General features: G+C 43.2%; 1 protein-coding gene across 2 annotated transcripts in view; it reads left to right on the top strand.

Moving 5' to 3' along the window:
* Positions 1-1,706: 1,706 nt before the first annotated feature.
* Positions 1,707-14,015, top strand: part of FXR1 (FMR1 autosomal homolog 1) — a 33,477-nt gene continuing 21,168 nt past the window's right edge. Inside the window, exons 1-2 of one of the 2 annotated variants that reach the window (XM_059855712.1) lie at positions 1,707-1,847; positions 11,178-11,230. In XM_059855712.1, coding sequence (XP_059711695.1) covers positions 1,797-1,847; positions 11,178-11,230 — 104 coding nt within the window. In that variant the 5' untranslated portion in view covers positions 1,707-1,796. The remainder of the gene's footprint in view (positions 1,848-11,177; positions 11,231-14,015) is intronic. The other variant, XM_059855714.1, reaches the window with a different exon arrangement.

Here is a 14,015-nt window from a genome sequence, read left to right as displayed (position 1 = left end):
TATTTGTGGTTTGTTTTTTTTAACCCCAGACACCATTTTTTAGTTGATATTGAGACTCTGTGTCTTGGAAGCCAAATAAATGAACATCAGTCTATTCATCTTGGAGGAATGAAAACTTTAGGCATAGAATTTTTGTAGTACAACTGTTTGTTTTATATTATCTGGTTCCTTTATCCTGGAAAATCCTGAGTGGACTCTGCCAACAGGAAAGGAGGCACCTTTTTTCAAGAAGGGCTCTCTTGCCCATGTGTGGCCTTGGCATCATGAACAGAATAAACTGTAGGTAATTTATAAAGATTAAAACAAAATTTAGAATAAAAGGCACCAAAATTTATGTGGAATATTATTCAAGATTAGGAATATTCATGCACACAGCATGGGAAAAAACATTCATGCTGTTGAACTCATATCTTTCCTTTAGTTATGGCACATCAGGATCACAGAACCATAAAGATGCTGAGGTTGAAAAAGACCTCCAAGATCATCAGGTCCAGCCATCCACCCAGCACTGCCTTGTTCAGCACCAAACCATGTCCCAAGTGCCACTGCCACACATTCTTTGACCATTTTGAGCATTTGCACCTCCCTACCCAGTAGCCAGATTTCTCAACACTTTTTGGCCTTTATTGTCCAAAATCCTCACCCATCTGACACACACGGCAGAAAAGCAAGATTAACATGAAGAAACTAAAAATGAAAATATCTGATGGGTAAAATATCATCATGGACTCCCGGCCATTTGGGTCTGATGCCCAATGGGAAAGATCAGATGAAAGAGCATTTGAAAGCATTGCTATTGGCTGAGACGGGAGATTCTGATTAGATATCAGGAAAAAAATGTCACAGATAGGATAGTCAGGCACTGGAATAGCGGTCCAAGGAGATGGTGGTCACCATCCTTGGAGGTGTTTAAGAGGTACTTGGATCTGGCACTGGGTGATGTGATTTAGGGGTTACAGTCCTGGGGCTGGGCTCGTGCTTGAATTTCATTATTTTAAAGGCCTCCTCCAACCCAAATTATTCTATGGTTCTGTATTTAAAGCTATTGCAAAAACACATGGATTTGGCACAGGTACAGGCCGTTCATCAGGCTCTGCGTGACTAAGCTTATGTGAGCATCCAGCTCGCAGCACAATTCGCTCCCCAGTGTGTTGTGAGGGCCAGCACATCACAGGCAGTTTTTATTTTTTATTGTTTCTGTCGGCAGCAGCACACAGTGACGGCAGTCAGGGCAGGGCAGGGCAGCCCCGGCGGGGTGTGAGCAGGGCGGGGCAGTGCGGCCGCCCCGGGGCCGGCGCTCCGTGGGGGACAAAGCCGAGCCGGGCGCTGGATGCCGGGCACCATCTTTATCCCCCCGGGCGGCGGCTCGGGAGCCGAAGGTGCCCCCTCGGGCGCGGCCTTTTGAGCGGCGTTCATTGCACAGTACGGCCCGCCCGCACCGTGCCCGCACCGCATTGTCTCCGCACGCAGCGCTCGCCGCCCCCCTCACGCGGCCGCACCCGCGCCCCGCGCTCCCCCCTCAGCCCCGCGCCGGCGGGGGGGGAATAACGGCGGGGAGTCCTTCCCGGGAGCCTTTCCCGCAGGGACCGCCCCGCTCCGCCGGCGGCGGGGAGCGCTCCCCGCAGCGCCCGCCCCTCTCCGCTCCGCTCCGCTCCGACGGTGCCGACCCGCCCGGAGGAGCAGGAGGGGCCGGAGGCGCGGCCCGGCGGGCGGGGGGCGGAGGGGGCGGGCGCGGTGCGCTCCCCCCGCGGTGACAGTTTCTAGAAGCTCGTCCCGGCGTCCTTTGCGGCCCCAACATGGAGGAGCTGACGGTGGAAGTGCGCGGCTCCAACGGGGCCTTCTACAAGGTACCGGCGGCGGGGGCGGCGCGGGCGGCTCCGCGCCCGGCGGGGCCAGGGCCGAAGGGCGGCGGGGGAGGGGACGGTGAGCTGGGAAGGTGCGGGGGGTACGGGGCCGGGGCGCGGGGATGGAGCGGGGCGGCGGCGGCGGGGGGGCGGCGGTGACGAGGCTGGTGAGGGCTGCGCGCAGGGGAGGTTCGTGTGCGGGGAAGGCAGAGCGCTGGCGGGGCCGGGGGGAGCAGATGCGCGGCGCGGGGATTCCCTGAGCCTTCGTTTCGGGAAGGGTGGGTGGGCGTGTGGGGGGATTGGTGTTGGAAGATGCAGGGGCTTTTGGGTGGGATGGGGTGAACCGAGACGATAATAATGATTTTAAAAGATTTCAAATAATTTTTTTAAAGATTTCGAGTTTATTTATGCCTTCAGAAATCTTCCTTCACCATCACCCTCCCTGGAATGTCAGGATGGTACAGATCAATGCAGAATACTCTCAGCTGTTGCCTGTCAGTCATTTTCCCCTAAGCCTGGCTTCAGATGTTTAAGAATCCCAGCTCTTTTTATGGCAGTAGGCTCCTCTCTTCCTCTCCAGAAGGGCTGATTCCAGCCAGTATTGTGAGCACGCAATTGTGGCTGTGTTCTGGGAGGATTTAATCTCGGGACTCTCTTTAGCTATTGTGCCTAACCACATGCACGGTGTGGCATTGCACAGGCAATACTGCACTTGGTGTGGGGCTGGCCCTTTCGATTCCCCCTCCCCCCTTCAGAATTTCCTGTGTGCAGCTGTGGATTTGGCTTGGGAATCATGTGGTGACTGTACAGTATGTAGAGGCAGTTGGGTGTAAGGGATTGTAACCAGCTGACTTTAGGAGTTAGTTCTTTCAACTGGCCAAGACAAATGGGAGATACCCTTATGGGGAAAGAATGCTGTGGGATAAACTGCATCCCTAGTAGGGAACCCTCTGAAATTTTTACCCAAAGGAGGAGATAATAAATTTTATACAGTGGATGACTTTTTTGTTGAACCTGAAGTATCGCACAGCAACCCACATCAGAATCATTTGCGTCCAGAACAGGATGCTCCTAAATAGAATTGATTTTTTTTTTTTCCCTGAGCATTAAGAAGCCCAGAATTTGGAAACACTTTTCTTAGCTTTCCATTTTATACCTTGTGATCTTGGACAACTTTCCAAATGATGAATCAGTTGCTCTTCTGCTTAATAGGAATGTCAGACACACGGGAGTATGAGGTGTGCTGAATTTTTGGACTGAAGGGATATGTGTGCACAGAGTTTGCTACAATAAGCCTGATCTAAAATCTGCAAGGATGACATCTCCTCCTAAATCAGTGAGACTTATCAGCCTTGGATTAGCACCATCATGTGTTTTAGCCCTGTGAACAGTGACTTAAAAAAGCAGAAGTTTTAATTAAAAATGGCATAATGGCTTTGAGATCAGTGAACTGGGGATTATGTCCAGTGGTGAAGATGGTGGATGAAGGCAGGTTAGAATGATTGGATGCACAATGATCAAAGCCCCAACTCAGAGTAATCCACTGTTAGTGTGGAGGGGGGAAAAACACAACTCCCATAAATAAAGACCCAAACCAAATCATTCAAACAAACACAACTTCAAAGATTACTCTTGTGAGCTAAATGCAGTGAGGTGTGTGTGTTAGTGACTCCATTTTGTGAGTCTTACTCTTGAGGAGGGCAGAGGTTTTGCATTTATTTTGGAACTAGGTAACACTCCTAGGTCACTTGCTGTTTAAAGTGACCTAAAGCAAAGAGGTGTGTCAGTCTCTTTTAGGAAATGTCCTATTTTGGGCACCAGTAGCATTGATCATTGCAAGATAATGACGAGAGGCTCATCTTTTCTAAGCTGTGTGACACTCCATGGAAGGTGGCAAAAGTTTTCAGAAGATAAAAAGAAGAATTTCTAAGATGGAATAAGATATGAGGTTTGCCTTTAGAACAATGAATTTGGATGAATTAGCACAGCATAACCCCAGGTAAATGAGATCAGAAAGTTCCTCCTATGTCAACAGAGAGAAAAACCAAAATAATTATGTAAACAATAACATGAGAGATTTTCATTTAAGGAGTTGTTACTATGATCTGCAACTTAGCTGCAGTAGAACAAATATAGTGGTTAAATCTGTTGGAGCAATCTAGTGGATTTTCAGTACTTACTAGAGGTATGACCATGGTAAATGGTATTCTTTATTATAAAGTCTCATTAGTTCCTCTAATAATTGCTCTTCAGTTTTAATAGGGAATTCTTCCTAAGTGCAGGAGACCATACATGACATGTATGCACTATGGTTGCAATAAATTAGTATGGAAAATTAATATTCTGTATTAAAATTCATGCATCATGAAAAGCATTTTGAGTTTTCATGCAGCAGTGAGCAGTTATGGTAAATCCCAAGGTAATTTAAAAAATTAAAAGAGCATATTATGATCTAATTTTAAACTTGTGTATCTAAGTCACCAGACTAATTTGTGGTTTCTTTTTTCTCCCATTTGCTTTAAAGAAGCAATATAATCTGGAGAACAGGACAGCATTTACTGTATATTTTAAGCCAGGTTCTCAATCATTACACAGCAGAGCTGGTGTTTAGCCACTTCCTGCAGCTGAGGAGACTTTGCATATATCATAATTTTGAGCACCCATTGTCTTTGGAGAGCAGATGGCACTGAAGGGACTTGAAATGGTTGTGGGCTTCTGAAAAATGGGGGAGTTTGTGCTGTGGAACTGGGGAGAACAGACAGGGTTGCTGAAGACCACTGGTTATGGGTTGGCATATATTAAATGTGCTGTGAGGGCTTCCTGAGAGTAGAAAAGTTAATGCTTTCTAGGTGAGGACTAGATAGCAGGAAAGTTTTTGTCTTTGGGACATAAGAATAGACTTTTTTTTAATGTATGGAATGTTCAAAAATACCTGGATTTCTTTGGTTTCTGAATGTGTTGAAGAGAGTGAAAGCTGTGTGCTCCCAGCCTTGTCTTGGCCTGCCTGCAGTGTTTTCAGAATGATGGTTCACTGTCATTAAGATGATGAAGTAATTGACAGAATCACAGATGGCTGAGGCTGGCAGAGTCTGTGGGAGTTCACCTGGTCCACACCTCTGCTCAGGTGGGGCCACCTAGAGCCAGTTGCCCTTGTCCCGATGGCTTTTGAGTATCTCTGAGGATGGAAACTCCACAGCCTCCCAAACAACCTGTGCTTCTGCTTAGTCACTCTCATAGTAGGAGAAAAAGTTTCTTGACATTGATACAGAAATTCCCATATTCCCATTTGTGCCATTACCTTGGACCTGCCTCTTGTGGAGGGTCTTGGAAGAACAAGACAAAACTTCAGTTTTGTTCAGTATCTCCATCAGCTCACTTGTATGTGCTCCCTTGTATGCAGATTAAGAGCCCTGCTGATGCAAGTTATTCATGATTTCCCATTCAGCTTCCCTGAAATAGGTTGGACCTTACAGTAAGACCAAGGTACATAAATTGAACATCAGATCAGTTCCTCTGACTGAGCCTTTCAGTGGCATTTGAACAACTCTGGAAGATCCATTGTGTTCTTCGTTGTAGGGCCTTAGCTGTGCTGGAAAATGGCTCTGGTGGTTCTTTAAGTTCTACAGTAGCAGCTGTTTATGCAAGGGGAAAAACCCCTATGAATTAAAATGGAGCTCAACCCTTAATTAACAGGTTCTGAAGTGTTTCCTTGTTGGCCTGTTCCTCTTTCAAGAGGTGCAGTTGTTCTGCTAACAGGACTAAGCAAAATGCTGGTAGCAAGAGTTGGCATTGGCCTCAAGGCAGACACAAGCCAAAATATTACTAAGGGGAAAAAATGATGAATGACAAGTACACACCATTTCTTCACTTGTAGAGCCAAAGCTTGATGAGCAACTCTGTGGGAGTGAAGGTTTATGCATCAATGAAAATACAATTATTTTAAATTTTTTTCTTACAATTTTTAATTAGTGGCTTTGCAAACAACTTGAGTTGCTCTGAGTGGTTTTTAGGTTGACAGTTATTAAAGTAGGAAATTGTCATTAGGAGTGTAGCTTACACACTGTTCATGCCCAATTACTACACCAGGAACCTGTAACTGGAATGAGCTTTGGTGTTTTTTTTCTTTAAAGATATTAACTGTGTTATGATTGTTAGCATTATTTTATTACATCCAGCCCTACATCTGTATGGGTGGGGAATTTTAGAAATTTTAAAGTTGTTCCTGATCAGTTGAAAGTTGTGTAGTCTTGGAAGAAGTAGCTGTAGTTGTTGCTGTTGGTAAGCTGTTTGCTTGAGCCTTTTAGGCTGATGGAAGGAAGATGCCAGAGGGAGTGGTTATTGATTTTTTGAGGTTCATGGTCAGTGGAGGGTGTCTTCCAGAAGTTTTGCCCTTTTGGAGGATGCATAGGAAGAACCCAGTGTAAGAAATGAGTCATTGAGACAAATTCACTGCTGAGGCTCTTGCACAACTGTCAGAACAACCCTTGAATTTACATGTGATTGTGATTGTGGATGGAAATAAGAGGTAATGTCATAAATAAAACTGTGCTTGCTAAAACTGATGTGATAGTTGAGAATATTTCTCTTTCCTGATACCTGCTTATAGTGTTTGTGTTTTGCAGTAAGCCACAGCTGCTTGCTTCTATGGGTTCCTTGTATAAACAGGTGCAGCTGATCACTTATAATGAAAGTAGTACCAAGTTCAGTCTTTCTTGTCAAGTGGTTTGTGTATTTACAAGTTTCTTTTGTTTGCTTTATTTTCTTTTTTTTTCCTTTGGGGGCTCAGCATGAGAGACATCCTTTAGCAATAATTATTTCTTGTGTTTGTTACACAGAACAGTTGTGTTGCAGTTAGTTAGAAATACCAAGGGTTCTTGAATCTGAAAATGAGTGAAAGGCTTGGTAATTGGATACAGGCTGCTTGACCTTTATGTCAGTGGTTCAGGAGCAGTCCGTGGTACTAGATGCCGAAGTGTTTGCTGTTAGAAATTGGCTCAGCAGTGGGTAAGGTGATATTAATACAGTTTTAGTGTGCAGGTATGTGTGACTCAAAAGGCCAACACAGTGGCTGTCCCTGGAAACAAAGTTTGCAGCTAAACTAACAGCACCTCATTTTTACATTGGATCACCCTACTTGGAGGTCAGATAAACTTACAGAAAGTAGGATATGGAGGGAACTTGGATTGCATCTTCCTGTCTTACAGATTTTGAGACTTTGCCTGGAATTAGATTTAAAAAAAAAAGTGTGTGTGCATATACACACACAGACATACAGTTCACTGTAAGGGCACTTCAGTAAGTCTTGATCCGTTTATGTTATCAGCAGATCCTAATCCTAAATCCATGAGCAAAACCCAGGTAAAAGGGAAAGAGTGTGTGTGGGTGTCTGTTATGAAATGAGGAAGTCTCAGCTGCAGTGATTTTGGTGCAGATGATTGGTTGAGAGTTCACCCTGCGCACCCTGTCCAGCCCCAGGTTCGATCCCTTGGCTCTCCCATCCCGTCCCTCTGCAGGTGCTGGTGTTGGGAGCCCCACTCCTGCCAAGTGAGTGGCAGAGACAGGTCTGAGCCCAGGGGCCTGTGGAGGCAGCAGGACATTAATAGCCTGTAGTACAGTACAGTCTCCTGCTGCTCCTGAGCAGGGCTGCTCCAGCCAGGGCATACATGGACTGCCCGGGATCCAGGAGTGACTGACACTCGTATCTGCACAGGCTGAATCAGAGGTCTGGCAAGATGAAGTCATGACAATTTTTCTTCCCCTCTTGCCCTCTGCAGATTTGTGTGTGGTATAAAACACATATAAAGGTTATGTGTAAACTCACTTGCTGATACTGAATTCCTCACTCACTCTTTTTGATGCCACTGTGTTTATTGATGATGTGTTTGGTGGTCTCCTCTTAGCTCTGCCTCGTCACCCAAGGTACGTGCAATCATATGTTAGGAACATAGAACTCTTCAAACTTAGAAACTGGCATTATTTGTCTTAAGCAACACTGCTAAGTTAAATTTCAGTAACAGAGTACATTGTTCATGCGAGCAGAAGTTAAGGTGATGGATCATTACTTAATTTAGTAGAGAATGTTTTTGACACAGTATCAGGCATGACTAGTGCAAATCTATTTATATAGGTTACCTCACAAATAAAGAACTCCTTCAAAACTCTCTGATTGAAAACCAGGTTATTTAGTTTTCTGGTTTATGTTCATCATGCCTCTTCTGGAAAAATCCTTGTGAATTTATAGGATTTACCATCAAGTCCTTTTTGTATTATGAAATACCAAAATACCCTAATGCCACGAGTTTTGTTGTAAAACCTTTATTTTTAAATTTAATTATTGTAGGCTCTGTGAAGACTTCTTTAGAAACTGCACGAAATCTCATCCTGACATGCATGAAATCTGTTTCTGGTTTTATCTGGAAGTTGTAAGTGACAGCTGATAATTTGTATAGGCAGGGTTGAATGCCATACCAAAGTTGTGCTCAGGAAGTTTTGCTTTTAGAAAATGTTCTAATGGTACTTTTGACATTCTTCTTGATGGTAGTGAAATAATTTCTTAGAAAACTATTTGAAAGCCATACTGAATTCTCATTATTTCTAGTTTTATTGCAAATGGACCATACAGTCCATAATACCTCATACACTGCTGTACTTCAGTTGCTGTAAATGTGATCTCCTCCCCACAGCTGCAGAGAAATTGATAATATCAGAAGTAAATGTATACAGTTAGACTCTAATCAGATTTTTTTCAGGCCTCACAACAATAAAATTATTTAATAGCTGTATAATTTCATTTGATACTTTACATATGTGCATTTGTGACCCGAAGTGCATACTTGATAGGTATTGTCCTTGATTATACTAGGGAGTGAAAGTTTGGGAATACCAAGTGAGAAAGCTGTGCAGGTGATTCCAAGGCAGTTGCTGCCTACGTGTCTGCCAGCAGTGAGTCTGCATTACATTCTCCTGTGGGAGGGAAGAGCAGTGTGCACACTTTGAACTGAAAGACTTCCTTCCGTGAAGGAGTTCCTGAAAACCACATGGTGTTGTAAAATGTACAGACTCTTTGTTGGAATTTGTACTTTGGATTTTATTAAAAACTGTCCCTCTGCAGCTGACGTTTGTGCAGTGTCAGCTGTTGGTCTGCTGAGAGCTGTGTGTCTGCATTACTGTTCCACTTCAGCTTTGGCATTCTATTAAACCTGTCTGTACCTTACACAGAAACCCACACTTTACCTGGTCATGGGCTAATTGTCTTAAATCCTCAAAAGTCAGTGCAGTTAGATTCCTTTTTTGCACTTCTTTTGTCTTATTAAGGAAACCTAGAGTCAGTGGATTCATGAATTTTTTTAACTGTACAGAGCATTAAGTTCTGAATGTTAATCAGATGCTTTAGGATGCCTGAATTGGAATCTCTCTTGATTCTGAAGCTGTGCTTTTCAGTGAAGGAAAGAACTGAATTCAGTTCAGCAAAATAAATTTTTAGCTACTACAGGCTTACCTTAGAAACACATTGAGTACTGTGAGAGCACAACAGGGATAGAAGACCAGGTTCAGCTACAAAATAAAGTAGCATAATGAGGCAGAGACTAGTATTGGATCACAGACTCTTGGAATGCAGATAAATGGCTGTCTCTAGTAGGGAGTTAATCTCTCCCTGTAAATACTCCTGTCTGTTGATAAGTTGTCATGTAGCAGGACGCTGGACTTGGTTTGAAGTGCTATGACTTCAGTGTTTAGTCCCTGTGTAGAATTTGGATAAATTGTAGGAGAGAAACTCCTATTTCCTGCACTGTATGCCAAGTTCATTTGTCCCTGTGCTGGGGTACATTTGAAGGGAACTGTTGGTAGCATAAATTTGGGAGAAATTCTGCTTTATCTCTGTTGCTGGCTTACACATGCTTTAGGCAGTAAAATTTTATATACTCTTTGCATCTTTAAACAGACCTGACTTTGTACTCCCATCCAGTTTCCTTGAAACTAAAAGTCCCTGATTCTGGGTGTATTTTACTTTCAGCTGTTTCAATTGCTCACCTTTCAAAGGGGGAGATTTGCCTGTCTTTCCTTGCAGTGGCAGGATGGCCTTTGAGAGGGTTTATTTTATTAGGAGCACACTAGGTGGTTCAACAAGGTGATTTCTGGTGACCTGCTTTGTTGAGGGCTACCAGTGTGCTTTCTGCTAGAACCAGTCTTATGTGTTGCTGACAGATGGGTTTGAGGGGAGCTCAGGGAGCAGAAAAGCAGGTTTTGAGCAAATTCTTTCAGAGCATTGGCTGAGTATGAGCTCAGGTATAAGGAGATTGGTTTTTATAGGCCCTTTGCAGCCAGCTGTCAGTGTGGGCTCCTTTACTGTCCGTCATTACATGGAGGGATCGACTGTGTCAAAATTTATCTTTCCCTGAGCTGACACATAATACCTCAGTGGTGCTTGCACAGCTGCTGTGTTCTTCGTCCTCCTGAGTTGTCAGTTTCTTAAATGGATATAATCCATTTAGCACATTTCCTGGAACTTCTTTCTCTGAACATAGCTGTGCAGCTTTCTTCGTCCTTTAAAACTGCAGGGTCCTCCTTGACCACCTCTGCTTGGGCAAACCCCGGGCTGGAGCAAAGGCAGGAATAGGCTTTTTATATTTTAATTTTTTTTCAGCGTGCCTACCCTCCTTAATCAAGAAATGTAGCAGCTTAATTTCTGCATGGATACTTGGGTATAACTCTGTGAGATTGATCTTTGTCTTTAAGTTTTTGGTATAATGAATGCCCCCTAAATGCAAGCACAAAAAAATCCATGAAATACTGTATTCTCTTTGTTTTCCTGGGAGGTCCTACAGGCATTTGGTCTCATCCAGTCCCCAGTTTAGTACCCGAAAGATGATACCATAACTGGCTGTGTGGCAGCCTCTGCTGCCAAATGTGATTCAAGTTGGGGGGACAGTTGTTTAGGATTCAGTTTATGTTGGGAGGAACACCAGTGAAGCACATAGTGCTGTGCACAGCTATTGGAATAACTGTCCTTGCCTGGATCCCTCTCATTCTGTTCCTGTAAAACACCTGTGCACACGTGTGGGTAGAGTAAGAAACTCGTGCCAGTGAGTTCAGTTGTAAATGAGCTGGTCAGATTTGAGCAGTCATTGGGAGCAGTCCTTGTGCTCTGCATAACTTGGAATAGCCAGCTAAAAATATCAGCAACCTCCTGCAAAGAGTGGGAGTGTGTTTTGGAGCTTTCTGAGATTGAAACCTCAGTGTTAGTGGTAGTCTTAGCTCAGGTTCAGGCTGTATTGAAATTGCTGCCTTTTTGATTTCACATGCATTCTTGTAACAAAAATATTTTTGTTTTAGGGATTTATCAAAGATGTTCATGAGGACTCCCTCACAGTTGCATTTGAAAACAAGTAAGTATTTTATTTTTAAAATAAGTATTTGAATATTAGATTATTTCAGCTTTTGCTGGTTCTTTTGTTTAATTGTTTGCCTTTAAGAGGATGTAGATTTCATTAGATACAGTTCTGGAAAAAAAAGTACAGGCTCACTATTCTGTTCAGCTTCGATGAACTGCCTTCTTGAATCTGTGTCAGACCTCAGTTCCACAGTCCTGTACATTCTTTGGTATCTTTAGTGATGCCCATAGGTGTGACAGCCAAATTTAATTAACAGAGGACTCAGTGGCACAGGCTTGATACTCTTACACAAAAGCAGGAAATGATGGAAAATACCAAAGTACTCAAATGAGCAATTCTGTGTCTGCTGTCTGGAATGCTGACCAGTATTCTCAACCAGAAAAAAGTAAAAATATCCTGATGGTGATTTTTTTCCTTTGACTATTAGGACGATAAATATACATACATATCCAGTCAAAAGTCCTATTGTTTTTGAGAGGAAAAGAGTGTAAATCCATCAGCAAATATTGAAAAAGAATTATCCATGAGGTCCATTTAATTTAATATATAAACACAGCAGTGCTGCTGGGAACTTGTAGTGGCAAGCCAAGGCTAATCCATGGGCTGGTAAAGTACAAATGAGTACCTGTTGATCAGTGTCTGACAGGTAACACTGTGGATTACCTGGGAGATTTCAGTGCTAATTCCAAATACTCTGTGAGCTACATCCTCTTTCCTGTTTCTCTTCCAGTTACTAGGTGGAGATCCTATAAAATGTGTCACCTTTGGTGTGAAAATTGTTACAACCTTTCTCAGCTCTAACCTGTAGATTAATTAGTCTTTGAGCCTTTCTCGAAGGAAGATTGCTGGGTAATAAAGGTAATGCTAGGGAGTGTGCAAGTGTGTCTTCATAAACAGTATTTATAATCCTGCTGACATAATCCCAGGTGTGTCTGTGTGTGTACATATATACACGTGTGTAAAAAGAAATCCTTAGAGGGGAACATAAATAATCCCGGGGTTTACCCTGCAAAACCCAGTGTTTGTTTCTTTCTAACTTGTGCTTTCTAGTCCTTTATTTATGAAGACAGTTAGAGATGAGGTGGCAGCCATAATTTATAGTAATCTGAGGTGGTTATGGAACCTGTTACTGTCTCCTAGGTTTTCATATCCTCACCCCAAAACCCAACGAACAAACAAAAAAAATGAACCTCATTCTGTCCACTGTCTAAGAACATGGGACAAATCATGAGTGTCATCTTCAACATCTGTATTACTTTCTAAAGAAAAGTAATTGCTTCTCTTTACATTTAAAATGCATACTTTGATGTCAGAAACTGAGTAAGCTAAAGGAAGTGCCAGGGGCTCACAGCAAGGGTTGAATTGTTGGCAAATCATTTCTAGTGTTTAGTATCCATGTCATCCATGTGTTCTACAGAAAGTCTGGCAGCAGCAGCCATGTTTCAAAAAGGATGGGCTGCAGCATATGTGGAGTGTTCTGTTGACTAAAAATAGATCTGATCAGGAAGTGTGTACACAGTCAGATTGTTCTGTGACGTAAATCTGATCAATTCGTATGCTTTTTACAGAGTTAAATTTGTGAGGGCTTCAGTGGAACCAAAATTGGCAAGAGTGTCCTGTGCTGAGAGGATCGGTGTTGTGATAGTGATAATCACTAACAAATACACACATCTACCCCACAATAGGCAGTCTAAACTGTCACTTTGCATTTTCTGCTATTGTTAGCCAATCTTTATCTACAGCTATTTTAAGGTTCCCAAAGTTAAGTGTACCAGCACAGACTGCTAATGATGATTTTGTGGCCATAGCAACACTCAGTCTCTGGGCAGGTAGCCTTAACTCTTTTAAGAGACATTTTCTGAGGGTAAAGAGGCAAGGAACGAATGCAGAAGCTTCAGGACCTGGAAACTTTTGTTACTGTTAGATGGAAAATTGGATCTTGAGTTTGATGGATCTGCAGTTTCATTGAGACTCATTGGAGTTTGAAGCAGCTGTATTGCAGGAGAGGCTTCTGTGTTATAAGCAAGAACCTCCTTTTTTTGTGATTTGTGCCCTGTATCTTAGCATCAATTCTGTCAGATTGTCTTAGTAGGCAATTTATATTCCATCACAAGTAATTCTTAAAACATCTTGGTTTGCATTTCACCAGTGAGGTGCTCCAATTGTGGACTTAGAAAGTTTTGCCACCAGAACTTGGACTTATATTCTGAGAGCTGAGCCTTCTGTGCACTATTCCACTTGCTTTGTGCTTGCTCCACTGGCAGGGAGGGGATGGAAAAACCCAGACCATGAAATTAGTAACTGTTACATTTGCAACAAGGACAATTTAATTGCAACTCATTTTTTTTGCCAGCCCCCTTCACCATTTCTCAGAAATAGAATGTGATTTAATTAACATTTTGTGGCTGAAATACCTTCCAACCTAAACAAAAGCTCTCCGTGGTCTAGAATCCTCAAGGCTGGGAAGGCTGACACTTGATCCTCTGAGATCAAGTCCAGCTGTTAGCCCTGCACCACAGTGTTCACCAGTATGGAAATGCCACATCCATGTACCCTTGGAACACCTCTGGGAATGGAGGTTCCACCACCTCCCTGGGTAGCCCATGCTAACATCTGACCACCCTTTTAGGGAAGAAATTTTTGCTTCTATCAGTCTAAACCTCTCTAGCACAGTTTGACACCGTTTCTTCTCAGGTTCCTCTGAACCTCCTTTTCTCCAGGCCAAGCTCCCCCCAGTTCCCTCAGCTGCTCCTCATCAGATCTGTGCTCCAGACTCTTC

This window comes from Haemorhous mexicanus, chromosome 10, assembly GCF_027477595.1.
Source record: "Haemorhous mexicanus isolate bHaeMex1 chromosome 10, bHaeMex1.pri, whole genome shotgun sequence".
NCBI lineage: Eukaryota > Metazoa > Chordata > Aves > Passeriformes > Fringillidae > Haemorhous > Haemorhous mexicanus.
This window is presented reverse-complemented; position numbering and strand designations above follow the sequence as displayed.